A 17,688-nucleotide genomic window follows, 5' to 3' on the forward strand; every position below is an offset into this window, starting at 1 on the left:
GGCACTTGGAAACCGCTGACAGCACCTCCGCACGCTCCGTTCCGGGGCTTCCGCAGAAATCCCGATGGCCCCCGGCGACCCTTCCGCCGACACAGGTCCGGGCGGCCCCGGGCCGGAGCGAAGCGGCCGCCGGAGGGGGAGCCGCGCGGAGAGAGCGAAGGAGGAGGAGGAGGAGGAGGAGGAGGAGGAGGAGGAAGAGGAGGAGGGCCCGGCAGCCGGCGGAGCCCGTGGGCTGGGAGCTGTAGTCCGCTGCCGCCCGCTGCCCCGCAACCAGGAGCGCGAGAGGACTACAGCGCCCAGTGTGCCCCGCGGCGGCCCCGCCCCGCGCTGAGTCGTGCAGCACGTTGTCCGGCTAACGCGCCCCGCGCCCGCTCCGCCCGCAGTGGCCCGGCCAGCGGCGGCTCCGCCGCTCTCATCGTCCAGCACGGCAGGTCAGTGGGGACGGGGCGACGGCCGGGCTGCCGCGTCCCGCCGGGCCGGGGGGCGGCGGGGCCGTGCTGGGGCCGGCCCCGGTCGCGGTGGGCGCGTGCAAGAGGGAGCGGATGGGGGATGTCGCGGTTCTCCCCGTGCCCCTCGGGAGGGGAGGGGGCTGCGAGCGGCGCTGCCGTGTCCCCTCACTGCTCGCCCTTGGCACGCGCCTGGCCCTGCCCCTCCAGCTGCCGGCTCGGAGGTGCCGCTGGGCAGCGCCCGCTTGGGCAGGGATGTGGCCAGGGCGCGGCGGCCCCGCTCGCTCCCGCTGCTGGAAGCGCTCCCCGGGCCTGGCGAGCGAGTTGCAGCTGGGGCTGGTCTGGCGCTTGCCCCGCCGGTGACCCCACAGGCGGCGGGGCCGAGGGGCTTCTCAGGGCGGGGGCGGCCTCCCGGCGGGCGAGCGAGCTCCGCCTCGCAGCGGGCGGGCTGAGGCGTTCGGCCCCGCTCGCGGGGCGAGAGGAGGCCGGAGGCCGCTGGCCGCCGCTTCCCGCGCGGCGTCCCGCGAGGAGGCCCGCGCTGCCCTGCCCTGCCGGCCGGGGAGCTGCTGCTGGGCAGGAAACTGGTGGGGAAACGCGACTCCTGGGGCCGTTTGTAAGGTCCTGGGCCCGCGTGTCCTCAGCTCCTGTTCCCTGTTACGGCTGTTCCCTGGTTCGCGGGTTCACGGACGTGGCACAGCGCTCCTGGTCCAGGTGTTTCGTGATAAGAGCCTGGGATTTGTTTGGTTCTGGCGGGGAGCTGCGGAAAAGCCGAAACTCACAGCTTTTTTTTTTTTTTTTTTTTTTTTTTTTTTTTTTTTTTTTGGTCTCTTAGCAGTTTTAGAAAAGCAGTCTTAGCAAAAGCAGTGGCTTTTTATGCTTTTTCTGAACTCACCTCTGAAAATAGTTAAGATTAACCCGGGTCTTGAGCATAACTCGTGTCACAGGTATAGCCTGGGCTTTTCTGTTGAGGAAAATGCATGTACCGATGCAGGTGTCCATACAACAGATGTGTTTATTTCTGCCAGCTTTCAGGAAGAGAGTATTTTTCTTTGGTAAAACTTTGCAGAAAGTTGCAGCTGATGGGTTGTAAAAGTGAGGGAACGGGATGGTATTTTACAAGTTAGATGCTATTTTGCAAATGTGGTGGTGACAATAGTGTGTCTGTAACGACTTCACTTCTCCATTTTGTAGAGGCATGTATTTTTGCAACTACTATTCACCTCATTAATGGAAGTACTCCTTCTTGGAAACCTAACAGAGTAAAGCAAAAAAAAAAATTAAAAACCCAAACCAAACAGATTCCAGGGGTTTCTCTACTGTATTTTAGTAGGGGATAGACCTTGCACAGCAAGGGGAAAACACGTGTCCATTTAATTATCCTAAGCTAAATGAGTTTATTAAATGAAAAATCTGGGTTGTGGCTGTGGCACTGGTTTGTGCCCTGCTGTTGGTGGCAGTCAGTAGACTTGAGAGATTCAGTAACTTGAATTGACTATTGTATTGTAAATTTTAGTTGTAAGTTGCTTATTGTAAATTTCAGTCCTCACAGTGTCTGGCACTCTGGCATCTTAACTGTAGACTTGGATATTGTGTAGTTTGGTGCTAGAAGAGTTGGATTGATTTTTCAGTGTATTCTTTCTTCCATATGGTAAATATAATAAAATGCTGCTGCTGCCACCACAACTGCGAATGAACCACGTGGTATTGGCGTCTATTTGTGGGAGAGTCATATGAGTGCTTTTTTAAACTAATACTTTTTAGAAAGCATCTTCTTTTTTCTTATTTGCTATTCAGGAAAAGTGAAGAAAGATATTTGGGGCAATCTTTGAAAATGTAGATATGAGAGCAGGCCAGAGATAAATGTGCTCCAGATTTAATGGGAGTGGTCTGTAACTGTGTCTGTCTGAAGTGATATCACAGCATGTGCTTTGCCAGCCAGTGCCAGTGGGAAAGGATTCTGCAGCTCTCCTTGTCCTGTCAGGGGAAGTTCACTCTGGTTAGCAGCACTGGTTGTCTCTCATAGATTATTTAGTACAAAATCTGACCAATGTATTCTCTTGGTGATGTTATTAGATTAGAAACATATTTGCAAATACCTATGTGAATTGAATGTGAGGTCAGACCTTCAATTATTGAATGTTTTCTTAACGGGCCATTCAAATTTCAGGTTCTATGAACATGTTAGTTAAGGCTGCAGTTTTGAACTTGGAACTTTAGCAGTGAGTATTTTTCTCCCTTCCTAAAAAAGGACTCAGGGGATCATAACTTTAATATTAACCATAGTTTATAGATTTGTTGGAAAATGTGCATGCACTCAGTGACAAGTTCTCTTCCTTTACACTTCTTTTTCTAATAATAAAAAAAAAAAAAAGTAGGGGAGTTGTTTTCTACTGCCTCCTTCCTCCCCCTGCCTGTAGTTGACTTGGTTTGCAGTTTTGATTGAAGTCACTGAGGGATGCAGGGACTTAGCATGTCCACATGCAAGAATTTAAGTGTCCTGATGACACTGCATATCAAGCTACACGAAAGACTACACTGGAGCTCTGAGAGTGTCTTCCAGTGGGTAAGCCCTTCAGGCTGTCTGCAAAATAACCTTGTCTCTAGGGACAGTGCAATGTCATGCTTCTATGTTGAGAGGTCTGTCTATCTCAGGAAGGGTGTGCCCACTTTTGAGAGAGAGCAAGAGCCTGCACCACAGCTGAACACCACCATGACTGCTGCTGAAATTGAAGAAAGTCTCCAATCACCTGTGTACTGCACCTGGAGATCCTGATCTTGCCTTGCTAGGATGCATATCTTGTGTGTTGCACAACTGGGAGCCGTCCTTCAGAAGGACAACAAGACAGCCAGTTACAGCATAGCCTGTAAAGAAGGCCTCTGTGTGAGGAACCAGGATCAGGAGTTGCTGAGGGGTTTTCTCATTTCTTGGAAGTGCAGCAGATAGTCATGGAAATAGAGATTTTTTTTTATTTTATTATTTTTTTTAATTTTCTTTATATATACTGAATTTGTCAGGTACAGAGTCCTTTCCAGCTTAAATGAGTAGTCCAACAGCTGGATGGACTTGGAAACGGGACAGCTTTCCTGGTGAGTGTATCGGTAATATTGAGCTGTTAGTGTTACCGTGGGGCTTCTGTGACTGCAGGCTGGAATTTGCTGTCCTGGAGCTTTGTCTCTGAGGTCTGTCGTGAAACCTGACCCTTTTCCCTCAGTTCCCTGCCACAGTAGAGCTCTGTGTCTTTACTTGTTGCCAGAAGATGAGCCCATGTCATATAACTTTTTCAGCTTTGTGTTTTACCTAATGATTTTGAAAGAGTAGATCAGCTTGTTCCCAGGTGTTGTTTGGAGACTAGGATGAAAGGGACAGGCAGAAGAACACTACTGATAAGTAATGTGCTTGACAGTTGGGCAAAATTATTTTGTCCTCTAAAATCCCTCCAAACCACCATAAGGATTGCGTTTAAAAGTGTTTATAGCAAAAGTTGATGTGTCTGCTGGTACTTGTGCAATGCAGCTTCTGCATATCTCAAACAGCCATTGACAGCCATTGACACCGCAGAACTTCTTCACCCATCTCCTTTGCTTGCTGCTTGTAGGTAATGAACAGAGCGAAAAACCTGCTTCTTGTAGAACTCCATAGAAACTACACGTGCAGCAGCTGTGCTGTTTTCCTTTTGTTCTGCTTGCGACTTTCTAGAGAGTTTTCCAAAATCAGAAGTATCATTTGGTTCATAGCTGTACATGGCCTGGAGGGAGGAGGTGTACTGATATCTTACCCCAATCTGCTGGTTACAGGAAAGTCTAATGAAATTATTTTGGTTCTAGATCTTCACTGAATTCATTTAAGTCACATTGGAATACAATAGGAACGTGGCTTGGATAGACGTGTAGGTTCTAAAAAACTGTCAGTTTCTGAGTGCCTGTCCAGACATGAGCCACATCACTGTGGTCTTTCTGCCCCATGGTTCTAAGTTTAGCTATGTTTCTGCAACCTCTTAAAAGAATAAGGATATAGGTTAATATTTATTCTCAAATCTGCAATGCATTACCATCCTGATTCACCTCTACTTACTCATTTTATCAAGTAGACCTAGTCAGTGTAATAGCAATAACTTGTAAAACCACAAAGAATATGAGAATGCTTTCTTGTCTTTCACCAATAAACATGTTTTCAGTGTCCCAGGCCACATATTCTTGTGTTTCAACACCTCCTTTCAAGCAAAATGGATGCAGTTGTCTTTGACTTTTATATTTTAGCTTCCAAGGCATGCAAATGGACGTTGACTCCAGTGTGCAGGTACCTGAGTTTAGGCTGCATATGTCTGCACAGTTAATTTTGCAGGAACACCTCATTGATACTCAAAGGGTAAAAATATGTATTTTGAAATTTGTGAACTTCTGAGTCATGAGAAACCAGAGCCATGCTCTACAACCATCTGTGATTATAGAACCAGTTGCTCAGTTAAGTTTCAAAGGCGTAGGTTTGTGTCAAAAGAGATAACATGCAATATGTGGAGTAAGTCACCTTGGTGATAATTCTGAAATACATTCCGATTTCTGAATTTGTGGCTGTTACGTTAATTGGCAGACAGGTTTCAGCTGATGCATCCTTCTGAGTATGAGCAGTCTATCAACAGAGAAGACACCATTTGGAGCTGATGATTGTTTGTAAACATTTGTAAGATTTCTGTGTGAAAGTATGGAAAAAAGCTCACCAGTCTTAAATACTCTGTTCACATTCCAGAGTATGGTGCTGAGACCTAAGTGGGTATCTTATTTTGGATTTGCCTTCTTAATAGGTTAAATGTTAAGCGTGGAAGGTGCTTTGTTAGGTCAGTGAGTAAAAAGTGCAACAGTCTGTCAGTGGGAGAAAAGTTGGGTCTGTATCTTCTGAAGTACTGATATCCCTCTTCTGTTCACATAAAATAAGTGATCGTGTTAAAAGGGTAACAGCATTCAAGTGAGATGTGCTTATGCAGTGCATAATATGACTGTAAAGTGTACAGGCTATACCAGCTAAACCAAATATCCATTGCTAGTTAAACTGCAGGTTTAGAGGGTGAAAGGAACACAGCACACATATTGCACGTAGATGCAGGTAAATTTTTATTGCTGCATCTCATACCAAGCTGATGGAAGCTGTGTTCTGGCCAAGGATACTGGTGTTAGAGAGCTCACACATGAGTCTGTGACTTTTGTGTGTGCCTGTGGCTTATGTCCAGTTCAGGTCAGTTTTGGCTCAGTTGTAACATGACCTGTGTGAGGTGTGCTGTATTTTCACTGGAGGACTCCCACTTTATTGTTCAACAGCCTGCTCTCAAGTTCAGTCCTTAGCCTACCTCTTGTCTTTCCCACAGCCACTTTAGAGGAACAAGGATGAGTGGTGTTGCTGTGTTACTATGAGGAAGTTCTGTCCTGTGGGGTGTGTGGGGATCCTAGAAGGACCAATGATTAAAAACAAAGGAAAATTCAGATTGCAAAATTGAAATGCTTTGAAAGTTCCAGGAGCCTTCTAACTACTTGTTTAGCTACCAGAGGTCAGATTTATAGATTATTTAAGCATTCATATACCTCAGTTTATTTGTAGAACAGGGAAGTACATACAATCATATCTCAGAGGCTATGGGATTAATACTTTGAGTACCAAGAGGTGTCTGTACCTTGTGCAGTGTTAGTGAATATTGTAACTATCAAAAGCATTAATAGATGTATTTACATTTGTTTGTTGAGGGGATCAAACACAGAAATTTTTTTCCTGTTCCTTTCAATAAAAGGTGGAACCAGTTGTAGTTTGGTGACTCCTTTCCTAGTTTCTTTACACACATCTATTCTGATGTGTGTGCAGTGCATAGAAAATACAGAGCAATTATAAGACCACAGGCAACTTTTATTTCCCTCTTGCAGTGTCAAAATGTTGAGGAAAGAAAGTGCTGCTTCTGAATTTCTGTATAGCTCAGAAGGAGGAAAACATTCAATAAAAATCTTGTTGGAAAGTAGCTGACTAGGTTGTTTTATAGGTAGGAACCATGAGAGGTTTTTAGAGAGCTTTTTTATTGATTCAGTTGAATCACTCTCTGAAGAAAGCAGATTTAGACAAGATAGCAAAGGAACAAGTTCAGCCCTACTGTAGGAGGATACCATAATGAATTGTCTGTCCACCCCTGTGTGGTGTTTGAATTTTCTCACTGAAATACCTCATTGAAATTAAACGGGAAAGGGCATTTTGTTATTTAACTTGCCTTGCTTTAGAAGCCCTGATTTGTGAGAGAGTGTACCTCTTGTGTTCTTGAGACTGCTGGGTAGGAGAGTTTCAGATGCCTAAAAATGAAGCTAGAACTGAAACACTTTGGTCAACTGAGACTATCAAGTATGAAAAATGAGTTCATGAGAAGATTTCACGCAAAGAGGAAGCACTGCTGAAGCTGGTTTAATTTAGGAAAGCTCGAGGGCTGATGTGAAATAGCATGGCAGGGAGGTCTTTCTAACTCTCCAGCCTCTGTGCAGGATGAGCATTGCTAGAAGATGTTGAACTTTCCTCTGTGCTCCTTTCTGAACGTGCAGTTTTGCGGGAAAGAGAATAATGCCAATGTGCATGGGAAAAAATACAACCCCTCTTTGGCAGTGCTTTTCTCAGTAGCAATGGCTGTCCTCTGTGTACTGTCAGAATAAGACAACCTTGAGAGGAAATAGGTGCCTATCAGTAGGGATGAGTAATGGCTAAATTCTACATTTACAGTTTATTCAGTGGTCTCAAAAATTTGTTTGGTTGCCTAGCTGTCTTAAGAGTTGAAAAAAGGGCTTCATTTGTTCACACATGGATATATAAGCAACAATTTTTAATGGCCCAGTGAATGGCAGGACCCCTCGGACTAACAAAGATGCAATAAGCACAAGAATCCTACTTGCCTGGGAAAAAGGTGTATGAAGTGGAGATTCAATCATCAAGGAGCCCTTTCAAGACAATTTCAGAGGCAAAGCCTCATCTTGCTGGATTATAAGGATCAAGACCAGACTTCTCTTTATTTCTTTTAGCTCCAGGAATTTTCTTGGTAGTACTCACAGCAGGAGAATGAATCCCTTAATGAATGATTAAGACAGTCTCCTGGCAGATAAGAGAACAGAAATACTTCCTAATATCTGATCTTTATGAGTGCCTAGAAGCTGCATCTCCCGGTTCATCTGAAAGAAGTGCACTGTCATGTCTGAGGTTTTCAGTATGCAATATATATCTCGCAAGGGGCTCTTACAGGCCTTTGAAGTAGCTGGAGGAGGGGAATTTGATTGGCTTCACATGTTCATGCCAAATCTCATGGTAAGTAGAACTTGGGGTTATGAGATATTGTGGTATACATATTATGGAATACTGTAAATAATTCTCTGAACAGGTTTTTTTGCCTGTGGCTTTTCAACTTGGGATTGAATTTCCTTCTGTTCCCTGACCGCCTCTTTTTCACATGCACCTCCTGTAATCTTCAGTGATCTTTTTTTCCTGGAGCAGTAGTGCTGTGCGTTGCATCTGTAAATGACTGTGAGACTCTTCTCTGCTTACCATAGGTGTTTAAAATTTACCTATGGTGAACAAGCACAGACAAATAAGATGCCTTGTTACCTTGTGTCATTTCTTTAGGAAAGTAAATTAAAAAAAAAAAAAAAGAAAAAAGTCCAAAACACAGGTTGAAAAATAAAACTCCAAGTAATTTGGAAATGCATGGATGTAAATTGTTCAGATGGTTGCCAGGATTTGATCTGAATCGGCCCCCTTTCTTGCTATTGGACATGGGGGAAGGAAGTGCATACAGATTTGTGTGCTTCAGCTGATTATCTGTGTAACAGCAAGGTACATTCAGTCTTCTCTCAGAGGCTTCAAGATTGTATTTCAAATATCATAGCACACAAATATCTTCTGTGAATAAAGAGACGTATAAGGGTAGTGTCTTTCACATGGATGAGCTAGGTCAGCCTGGGGTCCAAGGTATTTGACTAATTCCCAAAGTATATGGACTTTTGCCAGTCCTGCTGAGGAGAATGCTGCTAGCTGAGTAGCCAGCCTTGCCTGTAATCTGGTGAATCCAGAAACAGGTCTTCTGCATGGAAAATTTCACCTCCAGTGTAACTTGAGCAGATCTAAGCACCTGAAAACAAGATCATAGAATTCCTGGGTTGGAAGGGATCTTAAAGATCAGCTGGTTCCAACCTTCCTGCAGTGGACAGGAACACCTGTCATTAGACCAGGTTGCTCCAAGTTCCATCCAGCCTGGCCTTGAACTCTTGCAGGGATAGGGCATCCACAGCTGCTTTGGGCAACCTATTCCAGTGCCTCACTATGCTCAAAAGTAAAGAATTATTTCCCGATATCAAATCTAAATTACTCTCTTTCAATTTGAAGCCATTCCCCCTTGTTCTGTTACTACAGCTCTTGTAAAATGTCCTTTCCTGTGTTTTTTGTAGGCTTCCTTCAGATACTGGAAGGCTGCAATTAGGTCACCCCAAAGCTTTCTCTTTTCCAGGCTGAACAACCCCAATTCTCTCAAGCCTTTCCTTTTAGGAGAGGTGCTCTAGCCATCTAACCATCGTGGTGGCCTCCTCTGGATTTGCTCCAACAGGTTGATGTCCTTCCTGTGCTGGGGACCCCAGAGTTGGATGCAGCAGTGCAGATGGGGTTTCACTAGAGCAGAGCAGAGGGACAGAATTCCCTTCCTCGCCCTGCTGGCCACGCTGCTTTGGATACAGCCCAGGATACATTTGGCTTTCTGTGCTGCAAGTGCACATTGCCGGGTCATGTCCGGCCTCTCATCCCCCAGCACCCCCAAGTCCTTCTTGGCAGGGCTGTTCTCAATCCCTTCATCTTCCAGCCTGTATTGATAATGGGGGGTTGCCCTGACCCAAGTGTAGCGTCTTGCACTTATTAAACCTCATGAGATTCCCATAGGCCCACTTGTCCTAGAAGAAAAGTGGCAGACTTGCCTGTTGTGGCTGCCCATTCTCTCATCTGGCCATGGAAGTATTGTTCATGGATTCCCTGCAGAGGCTGCAGCTGGAAACCACAGTGAAACAGTGAGCTGGAAACAAACAGCTTGTTTTCTCCAAAGGTACAGGTCAGTTAAAAACCGGTGCTAGTTAGCATGAGTAAACTTCAAAGAAGATCTCTTCCCCCCACCCCCACCAGTATCAGGCATATAATTTAGTTAGTGGTGAGAATGGGATGAGGTTTTCTAAAATGTCACTTGGTGGGAAAAAATACCACATAGTGATTCTGTGTAGGAGTATATTCTTTAAACAGCACTTGTAGTTCATTATTTTGAAAAGCACTCTGTAGATAAGAGACATGTTTTCAAATGCCAGCAGGCCTTAATCAAGCTTAGAGCTTTAGGTTGTGTTTAGGGCCAGCTGATTCACTGGCAGAAAAACACTGTGGTATTTTGCACACAGACCAATTGAGAACCAAGCCCAGAGCTGAGCATCAGTACAGTCTGAGTGATGTTGTAGTTGGACAAGTATTTTCTCAAAGGGCAGTTGGTTTCAGCATCTCCGTTTCATGCTGTTCCTCAAGTTTTGCTGCTGCAGTTCTTCCTGCAGCTGTTTGGTCATCTGAACTAAAAATGCCTTGGTAGAGTGGGAAGGGAAAAAAGTGGTGTTTTTTTTAAACTGAGCCTGCTTTCCAGTCTGGTTTACTGCCTAAGTCAACAAGTAGTTAAGCCAGATCAGAGACAGGACAGGATAAAAAGAGGCGCTGGGTTTACTTAAGCCCACAAAACTGACAGACTGCAGTGAGGTGCCTGAGCGCTCGTGTGTCCTGTTCAGGTTGCAGGTCTCGAGGCAGGGGTTTCCTTCTGCTGTGCTCCTTTAGATCTGTCCACACCGCTCATACATTGTGGACATACTGAAGCAGAAGAGCAGTTCAGCTTCACCTGCTGTTTCAGCTTACTGTGACATCCAAGCTTCCTTTCCTTGACTCCTTGGAAGGCAGGAAGGCGTAGTCCTGGTTTTAAAATGATATTGTACCTTGTAGCAAAACCACTGGAGTGCTTATGTTGCCTTTGCAGACTTCTTTGGTGTTTTTGAATAGTTTGTTTTGCTGAACATCTTGGACTGTGTTTAGTGTGTATTTGTTTTAATGAGGTATTTGCCTCGCAGCTCAGGAGCTGTGTCTGTAGCTGTTGCCTGCTCAAGCTGTGGGGCTCTGTTGGGTTTCATGGGGATTTTGCTCCAGAGACCATGCAGAAGCCAGGATCTTGGCCACTCTGCTTTTTTCTTGTCCAGCCTGCAGCTGTGATCTCCAGTTTGCTGGCTGACCATGAGCAGTGGACAGTGAGAAGGCACAAATTCCTGAAATCCCTCTGCTGCGTGGAGGGAGATGTGCCAGTGGACAGAATTACGCTCACATGCTTCATACTGCCCAGGCAAATGCTCTTTTAAAGAAACTTACTTTAAACAAAGTTAGAAAGTGAAATGGCTTTTTAGAAACCACGATGCAGAGCACTAATCCGACTGCAGGAGACTGTTATATTTGGGCAAGGGGGAGGCTTGCCATCACATTTGTGTGCTGAGGTATGTTGTCACCCAGATGCCAGCCAGCTTTTCTCCTCAGCCTCACCTAACTGTAGGGCAGGAGCCAAACTTGTCTGTCCACTCCCCCGAGCAGGAGTGCAAATGTATTCTATGACTAAGTTGTTCAGGATTGCTCTCTCTTTATTTAATAAAATAAAACACTGTTCACATGTACTGTGAAATAGCTCAAATGGAGGTAGCCCAAATTGTTGTAGTAAAGAAGCAGCACTTTCTTTGAGTGCTTCAATTTTGGTTGGATGGCACTGAGAATAAGCAGAACGAGCAGTAGTCCTGCATTCAGTGTCTTGGGTAACTGCCTCAGAGTACCACTCAAGTGCAATCATAGCACTCTGCCAGCTTCAGGGAGAACTTTGGACTTTTAATTCCTTCTTTCATCCATATTGTTAAACTAAGATATAGAAACCATTCACTAAGGGTTTGAAAGCCTAATTTCATGGGGTTTTCATACAGATACTGGCTGACTGATCTAACCCTGGCATATTTGTAAATATATGTGATCACATGATGCAGATAAAACAACATGTATGACTATAGTTGAATATTAAGATTGTGGCTGCTCTCCTATTCTTTGCAGCAGTGAAATAGAAATAGACATGATTCCTAAAATTTGCCTAAAAACTCTCTGGATGTAGTTTATATGGACAAGACAGAACTACTGATCAAGTTGAGCAAAATTTTTGCTGTTGCAGAAACTATACTCTGGCTTTAGAGCCACCTCAAGAACCATACTGGAACAGGCTAGTTTTACCCTGCTGCTGGGGGTGTTGCTGTTGGTTTGTTGTGGTTATTTTAACAGCAGTTGAGTTGAAGAGGTGACATTTGTGCCTCTTCAGCTTGCTGCTTTTATTACTTCAACCTTTATTAGAGACTGTAGAGACACATCTGCTTTTTTTTTCCCCGTGACAGTTCTTGAGCCAATATTCTGGGTTATGCCATTAATTTTTAATTGTCTCCCATTTCTTTTTACTTCTTTCAGTTCTTGTGTGGTTGGTGAAAAAAGCCTACGCTACAGGAATGCAAGAGGAGCAACAGCCTGAGGTAGGGCTTGGAGATGAACTTTGTATCTCAGTACAATTGCAGGGAAGGTCAAGACTGAATCAGCCAGGTTCTTCCACTCATTCGTGGGGAAATTCTGGAAAGTCTTAGGGTTGAGAATGCCAGCATGAGACCCCTTTTAAAACAGGGTCAGAGAGCTGAGTGCTATTTTTTCCACACATTTAGGTTCTTTTCAGGTTCCCTGTCCCTCCAGCTGCAAAATTTAAAATGGGTCTTTTGTATTATTCTACATGCAAGTGAGGAATTGCATAAAATAGCCTAACCTATGACATTAAACTTTTAGGGGGAAAAAGATTTTGTGAGAATTACAGAAATTGGTTATGTACAAATAATCACATTGTACATGGCTTAAGTTCCTTGCCAAATTCAACTGAGATGCTCTTTCTATCCTTTCTGTTCCTTTTCTTCTCCTTTCATATCTGTGTATCTCAAAAGCTTTTTCTGGTACAACAGGTGAAGCTCAGGAAATTTTTATCTTATGAAGTATAAGAATGTCTGTTCTTTTGTCCTGTTAATAAAAAAAAAGAATAACAAACTGCTAATGTGGTGGCTTAGTGCTATGCTCATTGCAGTGCTGTGATGTGATGACAAAGCCAGCATAAGTGACAGGATTAATTCCATATGTTACAGATGGATAAATTTTTCCAAAATATTTTTGTGACTAGACTTAACGTATGCAAGCAGTAGAGTCAAGCCATATGTTCTGATCAAAAGCTGAGCTGGTGTTAAATTAGATTTGTGAATGTAATTGCAATTTGCAGTGTAATTGCAGTTCGCAGTTGTCAGTGAACAGACTTTTACTTTGTAGTGAAAGGATGATGTGTTGCTGTGAGTATTTTAAACTTTGCACTGTAAAGCTGTTGTACTTTTTGAGTTTACTCCATGAAATGTATCATAAATTTTTCCTTGCCTTCAGCGGGGCCCACGGTAAGACACTCAGGTTTTATTTTCTCCAAATTCCTGTTTGGCATAAAGGAATGCAAGAGGAAAATAATTACTTTTGTTGAAAGCTCTTAACAATTGGATGTGCTTTGTACAGTCTTCCTTTAAACCTTACCAGGTTAAGTACAAAGTAAATAAACCAGTCATTTTAGCTAAAAAGCTGGCATCTGTCAGGAGAGGTTGGCTGCCTGTTTGCTGACTCATTAATATCGCCTTTCCTATGGAAAGTACTTAAATGGTGATGGATTCTCATCCTGTCTCTAACATTTTCACTTCATTTTGTTCAGAAATTCCAAATTCCTCCAATAATCATCCTGATTGAACTTTGAATTAATGTTGTTGCCTAAAGGTAGTTTATAATTTAGCTTTCTCTTATTCCTGAGTCTTTTCTGCACTGACTCTGCCTCTCTGGCGTGGATGACATTGGCTGAATGACTGGAATTGTTTGAATTCTATGCACGTGTTTTAAAACTTGCCTGTTAATCAAAAATAAGAAAGGTTTTTGCTAGGCAAAGACCTGCATCATATACTTCTAGTGATAATATTTAGAAGTCAGTCTTTGGGAATCTTTTCGATTACCTTCTGTTCCTTTAGAGAGCAAAACTCTGCAGATGTCTTGTGTCTTTTTGGCTTTGACTTCTGATGTGTATAAAGTCATCATGCACATGAACTTTCTAAGATTTGATGTGCATATTGTGTAATTGCCTTATCCCAACAAATATTTGGCCTTACTTTTCTAGAATGGATCTGTTTAGTCTTGTGAGTACTGATTAACTTTGTCAGACTCCTGACAGACTAATGCTGACTGGTAGTTGAGTTAAATGGTATTAAAATAATCAGTGCACATTTTAGTTTTCAATACAGAAGGTGCTGTAGTAGCGTTAGAGATAAATTTGTTCTTTTATGTGGAATCTCATTTATTTAAAAACTCCCTGTCAGGTATAAATATTATCTTTTAAAATAGGCATGAAGTAGTTAGTCTTTGATATGTTCTTCCTCATACTCAGGCAACTAGGAAAAAATAGTTGTAAAACCACAGATGTTTTGAACTGTGACACTGCTTAAATTATTTACTTGTTTGAATATTATATGTAGGCTCAAATTGAGTAAACTCACAAAGGGAAAGATGTATTAAAACATTTCATTATAATTCCCAGCCTCCTTTTGAATTTTTTTTCATACAGGCTGCTGCAGATCCAATGTCCTCCTCTGATGCACCAGAAGATGGCCCAAAGGAAACGTCAAGTGTATCGCAGAATATCTGTATGTTTCTGGTTTGACTGGGGAGGGTGTATCACACTGGAAGGGTATTAAGCTAAATGTCCTTGCCTTTTCTTTAGCTAAAAAGGACAGGGTGGTTAGCACAAAAGGGAGGTGCTAATGAAGTCATAGCTGACTTAATCTGTTCTTGATTTGTTTCAAGGCCCAGTTGTGTAAATCAAATTCAGAAAGAGCAATGGCATATTGATTCTCAGTTTGCTGATCCCATACTTTCAAAAGTAAATATTTTTAGATTTAATAGATATACTCAGCTATTGTTTTAAGCTCAGTTATTGCTTTCTAAGCCAGTGATGCATAAGTATGTTTGTTTTGGCAGTCTGGCATCTAGTGATATGATGTTGATCAGTTGTCCCAAGTGGAATGCTTTGCCCACACTAGCATGATAATGTTTTGGCAAGCCTGCAGGATGTGGCAATAGAAGTATTCCAACCAAAACTGTCTTGTGAAGCCCAGGAAGAGAGTATCTTTTCTTAGCTGTTACTGGTAAGGATCAGATAATGACAGGCATTCCTTTCTCAAGAGGAGAAAACAAAGGCTTCTTAAGATTTGCTTTATGTATATTGATACACTGTTGTGATATTAATGTATACAGCACTAATTTTTAACAATAGGAACATTCAAATTGTTTTTTCTGGTGAGTAATAGGCTCTAAACCACCTTAGGGCAAATTAGTGTGTAACAGCAACATTGCTGAATAATTCCTAGGGATCTCAACTTTCATGGGATCAAAGAGAGCCTTGACTAAAGTTATGGGAGGCATATGCAGACCTACAGAAGCAGATTAATTTTTTATGTTGCTTTTTTCTCCCAATAGAGAAGTTGGTTCAATGGAAAACATAGCTACTCCTGAGAATGTTTTCCTTAATTGTGTCCTTAAATTATAACATCTGGTACTGTACCACTATAGCACTTTTTCTTCACGTGAAACATTATTCAGTCCAGTACTGAGTATATGTGTGAGGTGAAGGGTTATAAAATAAAGAGCAATTACACCCTTTAAGGATTACCAAATACATAGAAAGCACTTTCAACTGGGGGAATCTGAACAATAAATGGCTTTAGGCTAGGAAAGTACTTGAGACAGATATTACACACGCTTCCCCATGTATTATATTCTCCCTTACATATCCACTTTTGACCATAGTGGGAGGCAGGATATTTGCTTAGGTGGGTTTTTGTTGATCTGCTATGACTGCTTTTATAATTATGTGACTGCGAGTGCTACAAATGCAACAGCCTTTCCTCTTCTTCCTTCTTCAGTCATGTGTTCCTTACCTCCTCCTTAGCATCACCATCTGTTTTGGCAGCAACATTGTCTTAGCTCAGACAGTACTGATTGCAGCACACCGTGTTCTTGGGTATTGACCATGAAGTAGTAGGTTGCTAAAATGCTAAGAAGGATGTTGAAGGGTTGCTTTTATTTTTCTGGTTTGGGTTTTTCTTTTGTTTGGTTGGTTTTCTTTTAATTTGGTGGGGTTTTCGGTTGGTTGGTTTTGGTTTGGGGTTGTTTTTTTTTTTTACATAAAGTCTTACGAGATTAGTATTTGTGGGACAGAACTGGGGCCAGAGCCACACAATTAAATCCAATTCATAAAATGAATGTGTGGTAGGAGGCTGTAATTTATCTGCGTCTTTGACATCCTGCCTACAAACTGTTCACTAATCTTTTTTTTTTTTCCCTGGGCTTATGATCCTATTCCAGGCTTCTGGAGACCACTTGAGACCTCTGCTAACTTGTGCAGCAGCTTGCCAGAGAAAGAGAGTTGGTTGGAAACAAAACTCTGCTTTCCTGCTTGATACTTTTTTTCCTAAGATGCATTACAGCTTAAAGATGACTCATTCAAAGCAACTTTTATTTCCCATTGCTATAGAGTTAAAGCTTCCCTGTCTCAGTCAGTGAGGCTATCTGGCATTTAACAAGTTAACTGTGATGGAACTGATAGATCCTCCTGTTTTCCATATGGCAAGCTTGACATAGAGGGGCTAAACTCACACTGTACCATTTTGATCTTAAATAGTTGTTGAATCTAGGGAAGAATGATTGGATTCCTGACCTAAATACCTCTTGAGGTTTAATTTTCCTCTGTGTATTGATCCCTGGTGTGTTAATCACGGAAAAGGCTAAGGTTGGTACTGTAGGTATCCTATATGTGCCAATATGTGCAGGTGACTTTGCCATCATATTCACACCAGTGTCCATGTGTTGCTATCATTTATATAGATAAGAATCCCAAAATGGAACACTTTGGGTTTAGAATTTTAAAAATGCTCTTTTTTTTTCTTTTTATTTTTTCTCTAATTTAGTGTATACCTTTTCTAAGTATTCTTTGCTTCTCTGTCCACCTCACCTGCCACACAGCTTCTCTCTTTCCCTTACTGAACTGCGTGGACAACCTGTCCCAGTGTCCACAGGGTAGGAAACCTGGACTGAGACCCATGCTTGGAGGCAGCCTCTCCAGTGATGGCACTCTCAATGATGTAGCTTCAGAATTGAATGTAAGATTACAGTGGTAAATCAATGGCCTTTTAGCTCTGCTCTGATGTTTAGTGGCGACATTTTTATTTTCTGTTTTACATACCTGCACTTTATATCATGTGTGCTTTTCTTTTCTGTTTTTCTTTACATTTGTAGCTGATGCAGATGCATTTAAAATTCTCCTGGAGATGAAGTTGAAGAAGAGGCAGAAAAGGCCTGCTTTACCAAGCACTGTCACTGAGCTTGACACTGAGGATGGGTCTAAAGTATATGTGGTTGGAACAGCCCACTTCAGTGACAGCAGCAAAAAGGATGTAGTAAAGGTAAATACTCAGTGTGAGCCCTTCAGCAGCATCTTTGTAGTGTTGTCAACTAACTGCTTAGCAGAATGAAGTCCAGCTCTCTGACTTGGTTCTGTGCTGTAACCTTCAGGCTCTGTTTTTTCTAGTTGGCTGTTGGAGGGCTAACAGCGCTATGGGATGAGAGGCAGACATTTTACAGTAATAATTTTTGATGCAATACATTGCTCTCCCAGCTCAAATATTTTTATTTGCCCTTCAAAAAAAAAGGCAGATACAGTGCTAGTGTTGAAAGTAGAAATCTCACTCGTGAAGCTTACGTTGCCTGTATAATATTTAGCTGTAAAACCATGCTGCCCAAAACTCTGATTCCGTTCTCAAGCTGCAAATAGGTCTGAAGCCCTAGTGCAAGTAGAAACTGTTTCATGCTGTACCTCCTGCAAACTGCAATTTAGAGTGGCTTTATTATCCAGGAGCTAGAGGGGGAGGAATCTTGTAAGAACCAGGGTTGACAATTCTGGCACAAAGTGTATTCTAACTCAGATTGCAAATTACCACAGAGTACGGTCAAATTAATTTTGTGAATGTGAAAAGTTTAACATTAAGTGTTTCTTTCCTG

The 17,688-nt window shown here is 42.7% G+C and overlaps 1 protein-coding gene across 4 annotated transcripts in view; it reads left to right on the forward strand.

The window, feature by feature from the left end:
- Positions 1-338: 338 nt before the first annotated feature.
- The window catches only part of TRABD (TraB domain containing), a 35,630-nt gene continuing 18,280 nt past the window's right edge, over positions 339-17,688 (forward strand). Inside the window, exons 1-4 of one of the 4 annotated variants that reach the window (XM_068995871.1) lie at positions 339-431; positions 11,992-12,053; positions 14,198-14,276; positions 16,927-17,093. In XM_068995871.1, the coding sequence (XP_068851972.1) occupies positions 12,030-12,053; positions 14,198-14,276; positions 16,927-17,093 (270 nt within the window). In that variant the 5' untranslated portion in view covers positions 339-431; positions 11,992-12,029. The other 3 variants (XM_068995885.1, XM_068995894.1, XM_068995879.1) reach the window with 3 other exon arrangements.

This window comes from Aphelocoma coerulescens, chromosome 1A (assembly GCF_041296385.1).
Source record: "Aphelocoma coerulescens isolate FSJ_1873_10779 chromosome 1A, UR_Acoe_1.0, whole genome shotgun sequence".
Classification (NCBI taxonomy): Eukaryota; Metazoa; Chordata; class Aves; order Passeriformes; family Corvidae; genus Aphelocoma; species Aphelocoma coerulescens.